This window comes from Equus przewalskii, chromosome 16, assembly GCF_037783145.1.
Source record: "Equus przewalskii isolate Varuska chromosome 16, EquPr2, whole genome shotgun sequence".
Classification (NCBI taxonomy): domain Eukaryota; kingdom Metazoa; phylum Chordata; class Mammalia; order Perissodactyla; family Equidae; genus Equus; species Equus przewalskii.
In genome coordinates, this window is record NC_091846.1 from 69,603,609 (window position 1) to 69,621,731 (window position 18,123).

At 43.0% G+C, this 18,123-nt stretch overlaps 1 protein-coding gene across 10 annotated transcripts in view; it reads right to left on the bottom strand.

Moving 5' to 3' along the window:
* The window catches only part of TMTC4 (transmembrane O-mannosyltransferase targeting cadherins 4), a 59,588-nt gene that overhangs the window by 18,020 nt on the left and 23,445 nt on the right, over positions 1–18,123 (bottom strand). For all 10 annotated transcript variants that reach the window (XR_011528238.1, XR_011528239.1, XM_070579225.1 and 7 more), the window contains 6 exons: positions 9,961–10,058; positions 6,980–7,072; positions 6,592–6,756; positions 5,558–5,760; positions 4,064–4,235; positions 3,846–3,977 (listed from right to left, as the gene is read on the bottom strand). Coding sequence is in view for 8 of the 10 variants with exons in the window: in XM_070579225.1 (XP_070435326.1) it covers positions 3,846–3,977; positions 4,064–4,235; positions 5,558–5,760; positions 6,592–6,756; positions 6,980–7,072; positions 9,961–10,058 (863 nt within the window). In the remaining 2 variants the exon portion in view is untranslated. The remainder of the gene's footprint in view (positions 1–3,845; positions 3,978–4,063; positions 4,236–5,557; positions 5,761–6,591; positions 6,757–6,979; positions 7,073–9,960; positions 10,059–18,123) is intronic.

Sequence of the window (18,123 nt, forward strand, 5' to 3'; positions counted from 1 at the left end):
AATACAATAATTGTTTAAACACATTCCAGTAGCATCACATCAGAACACTTCAAAACCCCCTCTGAAAACATAACCATATCCCGCCGTATCAATTGCAACCTACAGTTATAGCATGTCTTCATGAACACTAATATTTCTGGAAGGGTATGGAGCGACATTCTTTAAGCACAAATGCAACAGATTTTTTTAACTGCCGATTTTAAAGTACATACATTTCTTTTTACCTAATCTGACAAAAGGAATCACGAGCAGCGAAAGCACAATGATAGAAATGTGTGCTTTGGGGCAGCACACAGTGTAATTTAAACTTCCTGAACCAAATTATTGCCCATTCGCAGGCATTATCATCTTCAAATTACAGCTTGGAGGAGGCTGGTCAATGCCCTGCCCGAGCACGCATTGAAAGATGTATTCTAAACGATTCGACTTGGCGCCTCCCCAGCCGCAGCCTGGAAGCCCTGCTTCACCTCCTGTCCCACGCACAAAAGAACCAAATCTGGAGACAACCCGTGAGCGATGTGCTTGTGGTCCCCAGAATACAAATACAGCTTCTGCTCAGACTTCAACAAGACTCCCGCCTCTTCCGCCCCTGAGCTCCTGCTGCTCGCCTTTGTTCCGGGGAAATTCTGTTTTCTCAATAAAAAGCTCAGACAGTGTTCAACTGCCCTCTGCAGCATAGAGAGTGTTCTGTTCAACACCCAGAATGCCAGAGACCAGAGGATCCGGAGAGAAAGCAGGGCACTCTGGAAATTCAGACTGCGGTTATTTCAATGGAACCAAAGATCTGATGCAGCCTAGAAGGCAAGCTTTCCAACGTCAAGAACTGTAAACAGGTTCACCCAGGCCAGCCTTATCCCATGGCTTATATGGAGGGAATTATTTGAATAGAAAACAGTTGCCTAGATGACCCATCGTAAAAAAAAAAAAAGCAAAATACCCTCATTAATAGTTTCCTTAAAATAGTGTTTAAAGAATGATTGATTTTTGCTTCCGTGGAATGGAAAAGATTGAAAAAGCCTGTTTACTCCTGAACTTTCCCTCTAGCCTTTGTGATTCATACACTGCGGCAGTGGAGCATCACAGAAGCCACAGAAAACACTCACCACTGCAACCCAGGGACATGCAACACAAACACATAAAAGCATCAACAACGCAAGGCCCTTAACACCACTGCTAAAACCAACTTGTTTCAAATATTCTGCCAATATTTGATGTTAAACTTAAATTTTTTTTTTCCTGAGGAAAATTTGGCCTGAGCTAACATCTGTTGCCAATCTTCCTCTGTTTTGAATGTGGGTCGCCATCACAGCATGGCTGATGAGTCGTGTAGGTCTGCACCCAGGATCCCCAAACCTGTGAACCTGGGCTTCCAAAGCAGAGCACGCTGAACTTAACCACTATACCATGGGGCCAGCCCAAACTTAAAATGTTTTAAACACATAAAAATCCTATAACCCATTCTGGTTCATCCTTAAGGAAATATCTCATTGTGGTAAGTGATCCTTTGCATTGTTAAAGGAATTTAGAATTGTATTACAGAGTTGACACAAAGTGCAACATACTTTTAAGCCTTAAAAACTAAAAGTGACTATACATATAATCAGATACTTGGTATCTCATCCACTAAGTAGGCTCAAGAAATGCAATTTCCATTTGGCCCAGTTCAATCACTAATACTGAGCCCCTACCATATGCAAGACACTGTAGGTAATTCAAATGCAGACCAGGCACCAGCATGACCTATGTGGATATTACGATCGAGTCTCAGTTTGTAAATCTGGGCCTAATCTGGGGCCAGGTGCCAACTGCCTACTTAACATTCAATGAATATAAAGTGAAACCAGTACAGAAAATGTATTGCCTGCAACAGAGTTGAACAAAAACCAGTGTCTTCCTAAGTGAGATCGCTTCCCTGAAATCAACCTAGCTTTTTGCCAAAGAAAGGAAGTAAAGACAATTTTATTACACTGCAATTTACAGTAGAAGGTAAAAAAAAAAATCTCTATCTTGCTGATACTGATAATGAAAAGAGTTCTTAGAAAGGACCATCACTATCGGGTTCACGTTGAAAATGAGGTCTTTCACGTATGTCTTAAATTAAAGAGAGAAAACTATATACACAGACACAGGATGACTGTGTGCACACCCTGTGTTTTCTAACCTATAACATATGAAATCACTTACTAGGGCAGATGTAGAGGCACAAACGTCACATATGTCCCATCCCCCTTCATTTACTAGGATAATCTGATCTGGACACCGCACCAGACCAGGTCTCTATCTAGTCACCTAAATACTAACCTTTCTATGCCTCAGTTTCTCCCATTTGGAAAAATAAAGAAAATAATACCCTCTCTCTAAAAACCTTAGAGAGAGGATAATGGAGATTAATTATAGAGCCTCTACAAAGAAATCTGAGTTCCTCATGGGGAATGACTATATAAATAGAAGGCGTAATTACTGTGATTCAAACAGAAAAGCAAAAATAAAGCAAGTCCATTAACATTTATGAAATTAAATCACAGGCAATTTATTTTTAGTAGCATAAGACAAATTGATAGGCCAACAAATCAAATTAACAATAAAAGCTTGAAGTCATTCACTCTTTTATTTAAGTCACGTTTTAACTACCAAACATGAACAAGATTTTTTTAATTCAAGAAAAAAACAAAGAGTCAGCACCTTTGATACTATTCTTCACTTCAGGGTCAAAGTAAGAAGTCAACTATTCATTAGATTAACTCATATAATTTTGCCTGAAGTCATTGCCTTCTCTTAACATAGAATGTGGAATGAGACAGAACTCCACAAAGTTCTCTTTTGCCCCTACAAAGGATCTCTTTTAAGCATCCTAGGAAGCTGCAATTCTGATGACGCAAGAGAGAATGTATCATTATTTAATAATAATAATAATAATAATCTATACTACAAGAAAACTCTTCCAACCTAACCCCTTGCCCTCCCATTTTGAGCAAGTAGCACTGCCTTCTTGTCATCTAAGGCGACAATCAAAACTAAAGTAAGCCTAAGAAAGCTAACATTTCTTGAGCACCTACCATGTCAGGGCACTTCAGACGCCATATTGTCTTAAGGCCTCACAGTCAACCCAGGAGATAGGGATTATGCCCCTTATAGACAAGGGCACTAAAAGTTCAAAAAAGTTCAGTTTCGCTCAAAGAGGCACTCCTGGTTAAACGAAGAGCTTGATTCATCAAGAACACAGGTGGAAGAAATTCCTTTCAAACTGCTTCAACAAAAACACTGCCAAGTTTAAAGTCTATACATTTATTTTACTTACTCTGACAAAAGGAATCACAAGCAGAGAAACCACAGGTGACAGAAACGCGTCCTATTTCACACCAAAAAGCATAATTTAAACTCCCCAAACCAAACTGCTGTCCCTTCACGGGCAATACGCTCTTCCAGTTATAGATTGGAGGAGGCTAGTGAATGCTGTGGCTGGAGCACGTGTTTTGAAATGGGGTCTCAACGGTTCAACTATGTGCCTCCCCCAGGCCCCTGTGCGGTGTCACTGCCCCTGCCACCACTTCAAAGGGTGACTGGACCAACTGGAAGACGAATAAAACCTCATTTAAGTAATGTGCTGTTGCATTGACATTGTCTGTTTTTAACAATTTCTTTTGAATTATTTTGGCTAAGTGGAATTTTAACAAATTCTATCAAAATCATTAAAAAAAAAAAAACGACAACAAAGAAAAACCCAAGGATTTGGTCATGGTCTTATGCGAGATTCTGTGTGAAGGTAAACATTCTTCACTTTTAGCTGTCGAACTTCAACTATATCCTAGTAAAGTCTTTCTAAAGAAACAGGGCAGCCAGCATACCTTGGCATTGAGAGGACACACAGACAGGGCACTTCTGAAAAGCTGCTCTTCACTCCGCCAGTCGCCGCTGCGAATCATGCACCTCAGTGTGTTTATGAACAAAATTCCCAGTACAAAAGCAGCAACTAGTTTCTTAAGAAGAGAGAGACAGGGTAAATGTCATCAGTAAGATCCATCCAGTCGTCCTGGTTAGGAATGGCACCACTCTTGGCCAATACCTTTTTCTTCGTGTATTTACTGAGAGTTCCAAATCCGAAAGTCAGCAGCATGCAGTACCCAGCACTGGGGAGGTACAGGACTCTCTCTGCAACCACAAAGCCCACTCGGAAGAACAGGTTACTTGCAGGAAGAAATGGGATAATGAGAAATCCCAGGCCCAGCGTAAGGATCCTGGAAAATGAGAAGTACTTAAACGGCTATTGCAGACATCTCAAAAAAATGTCTTACTCACCATTAAATTAATGATAAAAGACTTTTTTTTTCATTCCATCAATTGAGAAAAGGTAGCAGCAGCAGCAAAAAAGTGTCATCAATAGAGAGGGTTTAGCCTGGCTGTATTAGGATAAGACATAAAAATCTTACTAAGTTAGCACCAGGCATGAGGATAAAACTTACAAGTCATGCAATTCATATGAAGAAAGTTGGAATGACTACATCTGTGAGGCCTTATTAATTCACTTACTCCTAACTCTACCTCACACCATACAGGCACTGAAGAGCTCAGTGGAGATTGGTCCCAATTAGTCCAATATAGTTTTCATGGGAAAAAAAAAATCTTCTCCCTAAACTTAACAGGAACAATAATACTTAACTAGGTTATACTTTATAAAATCTGAAATAAACTAATATCATTTTTCGGTGTGACATCACCACAAATTTCAGGCAAATAAAAAGACAGCTGGGCAATGAAACACTTCTGGAACTAGGCAATTATTTCTAATGTCCCATATGATGCAAGAGGAGGAATTAAGAAGTAGGGTCAAGTTTGGTGGCTCCTTCCTGGACCCTGTGCCAACAGTATTTAAAATAATAAAATCCTATTGCACATGTATAAGTGAATTGGGATTAAAGTTTGTTGCCCTTTAGAATCACGAACCAATTTAAGACACAGGTGAACGTGAAACAATTTGAGAAATTACTAATCAAATTCCATAAACACTTATGCTTAAAGGAAATCATCTTAAACAGTTTTCTTTCTCATGAAACACATTTGTTTTCCCCCCAATTATTTTTTCAATAACCTTTTTTTTTCTTTTTTTCCTCTTTTTTGGTGAGAAAGAATAGTCTCTCTGGGGCAGCAGTTTATTTTGCACCAAACAACAACAGGAGGAATCACCAGAGTTCCCACCAGGGTTTTCTGAAGGAGAATGGTGAAATAATGGGCACAACACACATCAATTACACTCCCTGTTCCGACCATAAATTACTCTTTACCACCTACAGCGAAAAGGATCTCAAAATGCTACTTCATGGGGAAAGGGGGAGGAGAGACAGGGCAGCTCCCACCTCACCCTCCTTCATGTTCACTCCCCATGAGTGAAAGCCAGCGATGGATTCCAAATGGGTGGAACTCATCCTAGCCATAAATATGTATTTGAAATCAACGTCCCTAGACATTACTTCCACAAAATCGTTAAAATGATGAGTGTTGGATTCAGCAAAATGCTTCTGACTCAACGCCTGTGGAAGTTAAGATTCAGGGCACCTCTCACCTTCTTCTGTGGCTGTCTTCAGAGCACAGGGCTTGGCGTATTAGCCCAATTAGGCAGATCCAGAGAGCTGCTAGTGCAATTACCCTCCAGTCACCGACTGACTTAATGAGGGGGATGCAGCCCATTGACCAATCAAAACACAGCCACCAGGGGCACAGCAGCAGCCAGGCATTCAATGAATAGTAGTAATTATAGTTTATGGCCTGTCAGTCAAAAGGAAAACAAACATTTATTTGATACTGAACTTGAAAAAAAGAATATATCTCCACTTTTGAGGCATCCATATGCCTCTATTCAACGAGAGCAATTGTATAAAATAAAATGTTGCCACTTTCTACATTGGACATAGGGCTGTAGTTTGCAATTTATTAAATGCATTCATATTTTAATACATAAAAATACAGTAAAACCACCAGACTGTGCTATACATTTGTTATATTTCTGGTCAAACGATGTCCCATTTACTTAGTGGATGCTCAAAGTCTGTGACCCAGGAAATCCGAGGCCCAGGGGTCATCTATCTGCCTAACACCATAAGAATAGGGTTTTATGGTCTTTCTCTTGATTTCTGTCTCTATGAAATGCACAGCTAAGAATCTGTAGCTTCACACTCTTGTCTTCAGAAAAAGAAAACCTTTACAATAAAAAGTCTTGACACCATTAGGTTTTTAAAGATAGCACCAATATTGTTCTACTTTGTCTTAACCACACTACGTCAATTTCCTTTATAATAAAAGTAATGGGGTCAGGGGACATTTTAACGAGGCTGGCAGGAAACTTGATATTAGAAGGAACCACTCCTTTTTAATTTTGATTAGAAAGGAACTACAAGGGATCTAAACCCTCTCAATCCCCTAATAAAAACCTGGTTTCATCCTAGAATATCCTTGGTGGGAGCAAACGAAGATGGAGGTGTTACATTTATTAGGGATTTTGTGGGTGTGCTGGGGAGGGAGATGAGGAGGAGGGAAAAAGGGCCTGAGAATTTGGTGGGCAGAGAAGACAAGCCAAGGGTGAGCAGACTCAAGACTCACCCTGACGAATATGCTCTCCGCGAAGGAGGCGGGGTTGTCCACCTCGGTGAATGCCGGCGGCCCGGTGCCCATGATTCTCCAGCGCACGAAGAGCACCCCTGCTCCCCCCGAGGCCAGGAGGGTCATTCTGAAGAGGAGGCCCCCATTCCTGAGCACGCCAATGCTCTGAAAGGACACCGCAAAGTCCCTGATGTTGCAGATTTTCAAATAAAAGTGTGGCCACGCCATGTACAAATGCACAATTCTGCCTGAACCTCGCTGACACGGTTCTTTAAAGAGCTCGCTGTCAGAATTCGAAATTGCAAGAAATACTTTGAAAATGGCATTTTAAATCAGCTGGTACTTGACATTTTCTATGTTTGAGTTGGAGACAGACGTATATACTCACCTCTAATGACTTGTCCTTATGTAGTACCTTCTGGACAATTTCCAGAACATTTAATTTGCCTATCACCAAGATGTCAAAAACGGCATTCAACCCCTAAGGAGGCAAAGCAAGGCAATCAGTGACGGGAGAGCCTGACTCGGATTAGGTAGCAATTATACTTCACAATTTATTACTGAATCTAGATAAGGAATGTAGTAGATTAGATAATCATGGAAGACCTCTTCAGCTCTAAAATAAACCTCCCCTATTGTTCGTATGAAATTAGCTCATGGTAATATATTTTATTAAGTAAATCCCTGTCAGCCATCATTTCATAGTCTGCATATAAAAGTGCCATAACTTTCAGGATAGCTAGAAATTCGGGGTTCCCAGAAGTTCTGCAGAGGTCCTCTTCCCTTTTTTTTTTCTTTACTGTAAAACAGTCCCTCAGTTGATGTAACAGAGTGGTTACCTGTGTGTAATTACGCCTGTGAAGATAACGGCCTCAACCTCAAAAACCCAGCCACATAAGTAAATACACCTCCAGAATCTCACGCGCTGACTGATTTTGGCAAGGGCAGCAGAAGCAGGACCAGAGCACACAGAATAATCTCTGAGGGGTCTTTAGAGCTCTCTCAGGTTCAGACTCTTGGTTGTCCACCAGCTTTCTGTAGTTGCTGGGCACACAGCCAGACTGCATTTCCCAGCCTCCCCTGGGGTTAAGCAGGGTCACGTGATTGAGTTCCAGCTGAGGGAACGTGGGAAGAAAGGATGATGCCCCAACTCGGAGGTCTGGTTATAGACCTGGGCACGCTCCTCCACTTGTTTCCCCTTTGGCGGCTGTGATGGAGACCATGGAGAAGATCAGGGCGACTTCAGAAACTACGCACTCGAGACGGCAGAGCCTCCGCCAGCCTGGGTCCACCATGTGGAGGAAAGCCACCTCTGTCATGTGAAGCCTTTCCCACGACTGTTAGGTGAACAATAACCACAATTACGTGAAGCTACTGGATTTGGGGAGTGTGATACTGCAGCTCCACCTATGCCACCAGCTTCCAACAGCACCATGATAGTTTCTTAGCCAGGTATTATACCTACAGTCACAGGCTGAAGGCTGGATGAGCCATGGATTCCATTGTCAACCCTGAAATGGACTTTCTATAGATGTCACTGCCACAGGTAACATCATCTAGCAGAACTCCCTGCTCAATCGGGACAAAGTGGTCAGAATATACACAGTGCATATGGTTAAAGCTGCCCCTAAATGACTTGGGTCATTTTAATATGGGGCTTTGTGGCAAAGAAGATCATAAATCATCAGAAGCCAGAGGTAATTCATGGTTTTCAAAGCAAGGATGACATCCCTACTTAACACTCTCCCATAAATGCTTGGAGTCATTAATTATCCAATATATGGGCCAGTGCTGGGTTAATCATTTCAAAGAATTCTGGTTTTATTCACCCATGTGATACATGATTTTAGTGGGTCACAGAAGACCATTTCTGCCTGGGTGTAAATCATTTTCTAGAAGGCAGCAGCTCCCTGTTGAGCTGTCGCTGTCTTCTTACACTGTTTGCTTTTCTGCCTGTGGCCTACAGAACAGTTACCAATGGGGCAATGGGGCCATGTCATCACAAGGATTGAGCCAAACCTGTTTGGCACTCCCTTCTCCTTCCATTTAAATGTATCATGAAAATGTCCACATTCTAATAAAATGTTTTCAAACAGCTAAAGTTCACCATATCTTTATTCACATAAATTCAACTTAATTCTTTAGTGCTTTAGTACAAATGTTACTCTATGTAGGAGGCACCTGGGGACCTTGTTAAATGGAGATTCTGATTCAGCAGGCCTGGGGTGGGGTCCAAGATCCTAAATTTCTAATATGCTCCCAGAAGATGCCAACGCTGCTGGACCTCAAACCACACTTTGAGAAGCAAGGGTTCAGAGCAGTGGTTCTAAGTAGGATGAATTTGTCCCTCAGGGGATGCTTGATAACGTCTGGAGACAGTTTAGGTTGTCACAACTGAGGGGGTCCTACTGGCATCTAGTGGGTATAGGCCAGGGCTGCTGCTAACATCCTAGAATGCACAGGACAGCCACCCAATAGAAAGAATGATCCAGCCCAAAATGTCAATAATGCCAAGCTTGGGAAACATTGATTTAGAGCAAACTTTAAAACAGTAACTTAAGAAATTCAAGTATCTTTGCACAGTAATTCTTTCTATGCCATTTCCTAACTAGCTAACCTTAATCTTACAGATTGAGCCCAATAAAACCGCTGATCTTTGCCTTGACTTGTGAAACCCCAAATAGCTTTGCTCTTTCTTTCCCAAGCTTTTCCCAGATGAGCCATGCACATCCCACACCTTTGTTTTCCATTTCTCTACCTCTGCTCACATGCCTAATTTCTAAATTTCCCTCTAATGATATAAGGCAGAGATTTGGCTAGAATGGAGAAAAAGGAAAGTGGATGTCCATGTCTCTCCCTTCCTGGGGCTTCAATTCAGATTAGACACAGGCGGTATATGCCTCTACTCTTCAGAGGCCCTCTCCTCTCCTCTCTGACATTTCCAGTTGCAGCCGAGTCTAACATAACATATATCAATACTTGTTTAATCAGGACCAGAAGCAGTGATGGGGTCAGAACACTGCTGTATTTAGGACTGTTGAAATATGAGAGAATCCCAGAAACCTCAAACCATTCTTTTCTCCTTTTCTACAGGATTGCTCCAAGAGAGCTAATCACCAGGCTTTAAGAATTTCCCATTCTCCATTTCCACCAGTTGCTAATGGTAGTCAACAGAGACCATCAATTCCCATCTGAAATGCCAGGATCATGACAGCACAAGTAATTGGTCCAGAAAGGTCTATGACTGCAGGCCGGCAATGGGGTAGAGAAGTAGGGGAGGCCACATAGGCAGGGCCAGCCCAATTTGTCTTTATAGGACAGGCAAGGATGCATACAGAGAGCAGGCCCTGACCGAGTCCTGGGTCTTACCAGCACGGTGATCCCTTGTTCTTTGCACAGCATGGCCAGTGCTCCCAGGAGGATACTCAGCAACACCCAGAAGGTAGAATGTGTTCCCTCCTTGTTATCTGCCAATTAAGAGAAATGATAAACGTAAAAGTCATGCAACACAGCTCAGTCTTGCTAGCACCAGGAATACAATTCTAAGCCTGCAGCTTAAACAGCTACAATTTTAAAACAGTTTGGTTTTCTGACGGCATTTCGCTGTGGGTGAGTGTGTTACACCCCTGCATTTCTAGTTAGACAGCACCCTCTAAATGGCACACAGGTTCCCTCTCAAGGCATACCCTAGCAGGTGGCCAGTGCCTTTGGGAGGCATTGTAATGAAGCTCTGGCCACAAAGGTATCTCACCACAGAGTCCCCATGGGGCAAGTTCCTTCTTCCCAACCTGCCAATCACCTAATACGCCAGTCTGACAAGTGGTGATGAGAACTCCCACTGAGAGCATAAGCACTGCATCCGGTTGCACGCGATGACCCCAGCAGTTACTGCTGCTGTCACAACAGGGGCGATGGGAATGCCTGGGCTGCTCCGAGAATCTCCAGTCCTCCCGGGATAGGAGTCCAGAGCAGCTCTGCAAATCTCAACTACTCCTGGGACAGGAGCGCGGGTTCTCTCAACATCAGGTGGCGTCAAGACGGGTCTGCTCTGCTACCAGCATGGAATAGCTCTCATCTGTGAAGGACGCAGGACCACTGCCCGAGGCCTGGCACCCACCTAGCACCTGGGGCAGGTAAAGGCACAGGCCAGGCTGGGCTGCCAGTCCGCATGGGGACCCAAGCATCAACAGGAAGCCAAAGTATCATTAGAAATGTGAACACTGCAATAAGAAGCTCGGGTGGGGCTGAGCTCGAGTGATAACTGATGGGTCCTAAACTGCCTTCTGAGGAAGGGTCTGGCTACACACTGGTGGGTAGTATATGCTTCTGGGGGCCAGAGCTGAACTGCCTGGGAGGAGAGGAAGGGCCCCATGTGACGCTCCTCTCTGTTCGTCTTTTGTGAGGCCCTCACCTCCTCACCTAGATAGATGGTGAGTAAACATTTAAAACAGACACAGTTGAAGGGGGGCAAAGTGAACCTGCTTGGAGGACCAAATCTTCAGCTTGCCCAGGGTGCCTATGAATCCTGACACCTGTGAATCGATTCCCTTAAAACCGGAACTCCTAGTCTAAAGTCCCGCTCTGCTATTTGCTATGTGACCTTGAGCAAGTTATTCATGCCGTCTCGATGACCTCACCTATAAAAAAGGGCAACGTTATCTACTTATTCCCTGTTTGAGAAGGAAAAACTATATAGAAACATGTGGTCATTTGTGTTTAAAATTATATAAATATTTTGTAAATGCAAAACACATCTCTGGAAAATATACAAGAAACCATCTACAGTAGTTTCTGAACAGTTCTAAGAAGAAAAGCTCAAGCAGGGGAGGGGGCAAGTCTTATTTTTCATTGTATAAGCTGTCGTTCCTTCTAAATTTTCTTAACTATGTGTAAGGATTAAAAACCATATTAAAGGGACCAGCCCCGTGGCCAAGTGGTTAAGTTGGCGCGCTCCACTCTGGCAGCCCAGGGTTTCACTGGTTCGGATCCTGGGCATGGACCTAGCACCGCTCATCAAGCCATGCTGAGGAGGCGTCCCACATAGCAGAACTAGAAGGACCTGCAACTAGAATATACATCTATGTACTGGGGAGCTTTGGAGGGAAGAAGGAAAAAAGATAAAGATTGGCAACAGATGTTGGCTCAGGGCCAATCTTTAGGGGAAAAAACCATATTAAAAACTAAACATTAAAAAAAATCACTTGGTACAGTGCTGGGACCACAGAAAGCATTCAATAAATGTTTGCTGCACATGAATGAGCAAAACTGCTCCAGGTTCCAGGGAGACGGATTTCCAATGGGGCTTTGATGCAGTAGTCATGGCGGTGGTTGATCAGTCCCCTTGTAGCAGAAATGGGCCAAGTTCATTACGTTGTGAAAAGACAGATCTTGGTTCTCATTAAATTGCTCGATCAGGAAACCAAGAATTCAGTGTTTGGGGAGAGAGGGAGAGAAGGAGGGAAGGAGCAGGAGAAGGAGACGGAGTGGTGGGATGGGGAGAGAAAGAGAAGGGGAGGATGGAGGGAGAGAGGAGGAAAGGGGTAAGGGGGATAGAGGGAGAGGGAAAGAGAAAGAGAGAGATTGAAACCAACAATTAAGTGTGTTTGGGGTGGGTGTGTGTGACATGTAGGTCCTGAATGACATGATATAAAAAGTCCTGTGAACACTCAAGAACTAATCAGCAAAGGCCAGGATGGAAGCCTAAAAGACCCCAGGCTTCCCGTCCTGGAACAGCCACGGGTCCAGGGCGGAGGCGCTCCTACCCTCGCACTTTCTATGTGAAGGTGGACACCCCTGTCAAGATGAGGGGGTCTGCACCCAGCTGAGCACCCCCCTCCCCGGCCCCGCTCTGATGTGACTGACACTGCACTGGCATTACCAGGCTGCCCGAGGGCCCAGTCAGCTCACGGGGAAAATGTCCTCATTCACAAGCAGGCTCCAGCAGCAGGAGAGATGCTTAAGTCAATCAGAAAGGACATACAGACTAACATTTTCCGACCTTTTTGGCTTTTCTTGGGAATCTCTGTATATCAAATTTCCAGGTTGAAAGTACAAAGAGGCAGAACTGAAACAATACAGAAAAGGTGTATTTGGCTATTATAGCTGAGGTACCTCAAGGCTTTTCATGAGGCCAACTCATCAACAGTAAAGTCTCATTAATTTACATTCCATTATCTCATAAAACACAAGGAACACTCTTGTTTTAAGCTTTTCCAATCCTTCCTGTTGCCTACAGGATAAAGATGACCCTTGTGAAAATGGCATCGAGGACCTTGCTGATCTGGCGGCATCCTCCTGCCCCCAGCCTCTCTGGGTCTGCATTCCACGCATACTGGCCAACACGCTCACTATGCTTTGCATATTCCTTCTCTTAGGCTAGAATGCCCTCCGGCAAAATCATGCCCATCACATAAAGCTGTACAATATCACTTACGCTGCAACCCCACCCCTCCCCTCCCAGATAGACTCCTTTCTCAACTCGTTTTATTCCAGTCTGAACAGCAAACAGTCCTACTGTCTGCATGTCTTAAGAGCCTTGAGAGCAGCGCCTGTCTCACTCCCCTCAGTGCCCCTAACTGACCCCCTTGATCAAGTCAGCTGTAGCACCAAACTGCCCTTATCACAATATTCTCCAGTTTGTTGCAAGTACCCGATTTTCTGAATTCTCCCCTAGATGGGGGTGTCTCAGCCTTGGCACTACTGTTTGGGCTGGTGACTTCCTTGCTGGGGAGCTGCCCTGTGCATCGTAGGATGTTCAGCAGCCCAAGCTTCTCCCATCAGATGCCGGGAGTGCTCCCAGCACTCCAGTGAAAAACAAAAATGTTACAGACTTTGCCAAATGTCCGGGGAGTGGGGGGGAGAGAAATCACCCATAATTGAGCCCACTGCCCTAAACCAGCGCTATTCACAGTGTGTGGTCCATGGACCTGTCCTTAGATCCTGGAAACGCAGGCAGATCCCACCAAGACCCTCGGAATCAGAAACTTGAGGGTAGAGCCCAGCAATGCGCTACTCAACCAGGCCTCCGGGATATCCTGATGCTTGCTGAAGGTCGAGAGGCATCACCCTAGACAGGAAGCTTGCTCACTGCAGCACCCCTGGCACCTTGCCTGGCAATTCCAATTCTTACTGACAGAATCCACAGCACCTGATTGACTCTGCTAAGGCAACGGGTGTTCGGTGAACGAAATGACTATCCACGATCTACCAAAAGGGGCAATAAGCCGACCAATCACAGAACCACAAGGCAGTACAGCTGGAGTGCTTCTCTGAGGTTGTGTAGTGATGGAAATGCTGGAATCCTTTCTGGGACGTGTCCAGCGGGGCCCACATGGCCTTGACTTCAGCAATGGGTATTAACTTTCCACGACAGCCCGTTTCGGTTTTCAACTTTGGGTTGTTACAACGTTCTTCCTTAGAGCGAGCCCATGCCTGCCTCCCTAAACTGCAGGTCTTGGCTCTGCCTAGAGCAGCATCTCTGCAATTGTCCAGGCAGCAGTGCCTGGAAGTTCCGTTCCCTCTACTGAAAACCACTCTGCATCGCTACATTTATTCCATCAAGCAACGTAAGGACAATTTCACTTGTAGAAATTAATTACGTACATTATATGTATGTAATACCAAAAGATCACAGTTACGAGCCACGTCACCAACAACAACCCTGTTAAATTAAACATGACTGTATTTGAGTGTTTACAGCTTTACTGCAACTTCTTATTTTCTCTGGTATTTGCTAACAATCGTTAGCAGACAAGTGTGCTTAGACACCAAAGCTTTAAAAAAAAAATTACGGCCAAAATAACCCTAAAGCTAACGTATCAGTTAACTCCTTTCAGGATATGACTTTGAGAAAGGCCCCACAAGTTCCGAGGGCAGAGCACAGGGGTCCAGCTGCCAAAACAGGTGACCACAGCTCACAATGCACCAGCCAGAGCCCCGGAGAAAGCCACGCCTTCTGACAGGTGACGGAATGGATGGCAGACGAGACACCCTTAAGGCGTGTCCTCTCCATCTCCGTGTATGCACAGTTCCTTTACCTCTTCCTCCCGTAACACATCTTCCTGAGTCTGTCACTCCACTTTTAGCATTTTCTCATATTAGCAGTTTATATGTAAATAGGCACCTTTAATTATAAATGAACCAACATATTACCATTTGGTCTCCTCTACAGATAAACGGGGAAAAGACACCCATCCCTCAGCTCCTGTGGCCTCAGGGCCCCACTGCAGGCCTGGCACGAGGAGATGGCGCCATTGGCCCCCAGCCTCAGCCCGTTTTCATGTCCATTAAGCATTAGGTTCAGTAGTTCACTAGAAACCAAATGCACTTCTCACCTTATTACCTGGACTTGATTTGAGTAAGCTTCCCCTGCTCCCACAATTTGTGCTCATACCTCTTACCGAAACATAATATGATTTCCCAGTGTAATGCTCCCTGTTCTTAACACCAAAAGCAGGTCCCTTGATCATTTTACATTTCTTCCTAGAAAAACTGAATTAGCTTGTATTTTACTTGACTGTAACGTGGATTAATTTTGCCTCCACGGACCAGTGGCTCTGGATAGGAACAAAATTCCCAGTTCTTCCATTAAAACACCCGAAGGACTGCTCTTGAAAGCACTCCATTAACACAAAGTTAAATTACTACAGGGATGTGAAAGCGATGGGCTCACGTTCCACATCTCTGGCATTTCAAATGGCTTTGTCCTTAGATGGCTAAATTAGACATTTCACTGAATACAGAAAAGTAACATATAGAAAATACAGCCTTCAGATTTATTGATAGCCTTCTCCCTAATCTCACCCCATTTCACCACACTTCTCAAACCCCAAATTTCTATAAGGGACCCAGACTCCCTCCACCTCTCAAATTGTCTATCACAATTCTTCTGGAAGAGTCCTACTCTTTAATTTTCTCTTATACTTCTGATTTTCTTCAAACATGTGCAGTATGAAAACACGTGAAAGATGAAGACGATGTTTCTTTGCTGAAGAAGTTTCTTCAGTTTCAGTGATAATTAAATGTTGTGTCACTTCTTAACAATGGCAATTTCAGATCAAAGGCAAAATTTCAGCAGTCAGTTATAAACCCAGCGATGGCTTCATATTCAGAGAACCACATTCTAGACCTGCCACTATCCAAAAGAGTGACAAATTATGGCTAACAAGCACTTGAAATTTATTTAGTCCCTACTGAAATGTGTTGTAAGTGTAAAATCCAAACCCAATGTTAAAGACACAGTATGAAACAAAAAATGTAAAATATTTCATAATTTTTATACTGCTATGTTGAAATGATAATATTTAATATACTGGGCTAAATAAAATGTACTGTTAAAATTCATCTCACTATTTCTTTTTATAATGAGGCTACTAGAACACTAAACCCACGTATGGCTCATGTTGTATTTCTATTGCACAGCACTGTTGAGGCCATGTGCTTAGAGACCCAGCTCATTGGTGAAATGATTGGCACATGGCTAAGTCTGTATTCCAGGTGTGCCTTTGAGAACTGTTTATTCTTGACAACTGAGAAATGTTTAAACTATTTCACATAAATCAAAGGGGTCCGCTTTACAAATTTTCAGTATGTGTGTGCACGATAAACCAAGGCCAACCTAATCTACATGGCATTGACAGTGCTTCCAGTACTGGTGGGAACAAGAAAGGCCTTATACAAACTAAATAATCAACTGGGAAACAGTGTTGAGTTTTGGGACAGCCCAGCCTAGTGGACTTCTGGTAGGACAGTCTGCTCTAGTATGGTTTTTCCCACGTAATTCCCCAAACTAAGATTTTCTTTGAGTCTTGATTTGTCAAGGTGACTAACGCTAACAATTGCCAATATATAGTGTAACCTAGATGAATTTGGACTTTGTGTTGTTGTGACTATATTCTTATTTAGTAACAAATGTAAGCCATTCTTTTATTTCCAAGTTTGAGCATTTTAATAAGACAAGTGAAACAGATAATAGTAGGTCGCCTTGCATATAGCTGGCACTCAAAAAATATCTGTTGAATCAGTAAATAGTTTCATTTATTTCCATGTCTATCAAAAGTCTTACTTTATTACCATATTTCTTATGCAATTACGAGATTAATATCAAAAAGTTAATAATTTGCTCAATGTGAACAAATACAGCCAGAAGTCAAGTCTTTTCACCTTTTAGTCTTTGAGCGTCCTTCCAGTGGAAGAATCTTCCTCATGTAAGAGACTCCCTTTTAAAAAAATAAACTATTAAAAAAATTACACAAGAAATATTAAAAGGCAGGAGAAAAACTGATTATTTTAATTTTAAATTTAGAAGTAACTGTTAAAAACTGTAAAAATAAATCCTGAGAGGCAATGTCAACTTCAGTGCAGTTGCATTTATGAATATTTTTATTCAAAAAAAAATCTTCCCCAAACAGGGAATTCTACCTGGTGCATAGCTCTGTGTAAGCATCTCAGGATGTTACCTTTACCCTGAGTTCTCTGTCTCATCTCCATCCAGTCTGCTAAATGTAAAGTACCAATGACCCAGGAGAGGAAGGGAAAGCCATTCTTCCACCACGCAACATCTCTCATCACTTAAGAAGATAACTTGCTCTAGGATAATTAGGCAGCATTAGCAAACATCAACAATTTATGATCCAGAACTTAATAGAGATTGGCTATAAAACCTCTTTCTTGTTTCAGTCTATGTCTCTATTACCTAAGATAATTCAATCGCTTAGGTAAACGGGGGCAAAAGCTAATGGAGTGGAGGGAACATAGAGAAAAAAAACCCCAAAATGCACTAACAGAAAGACACTTGTCAGCGCTAACACCCACAAGTGCCAACAGATGTGATCAATTTAATGAAGCAAGTGCCTCTGATTTGGCACTCCTTGGCAGTGGGGAGATCTTTCAGAAAAAGCAGCACATTGTACAAGCTACCCTCTTCACTCAATGCCTGGCATCTCCACTGCCTTGAAACTGGCACATCACGTTGTGTGTGGGAACCACGCCACCCCGACAGGTGGCCCTGACTCTCTGTGCCAGAGCGAAACAATGAGCATCAGATTCTCATTCCAAAAGTTGGAGCCAACCAAGCAGGGCTTCCACTGCGGAATGAAAGAAGTCAGACACCGCCATTCTAAAATACAGGGCTGTTTTGGGAAAATCGAGCAATGCAGGAACCAAGAAACATGAAGGCAGAGCAAAGAGAACAGACATGAATACCACTGTCAGAACTCACTCGGCAAGGACCTCAGTCTGGAAACAAGCGTGCAATGCTGCGTGAGTTACACAATCACACCCCACTTCCTCTTAAAGCTATGATTCTAAGTCAAAGAAAAACAGACGTCTTCAATCAGGATGAAAACACAAAGAAATGCTATAGTAAGAGTTATCCTATTTTAGCTGCTGGAATTATGGCAAGGAGAGCAATATAGCAAATAAAGTTTAAGAACCTACAACAACTGAGATTTGAACCCTCATCTTTTATAATAGTTCAGAATCTAAAATGGTTGTTCTAGGTATGTAGCAAATTCATTCCCCTCTCGAAAAGAT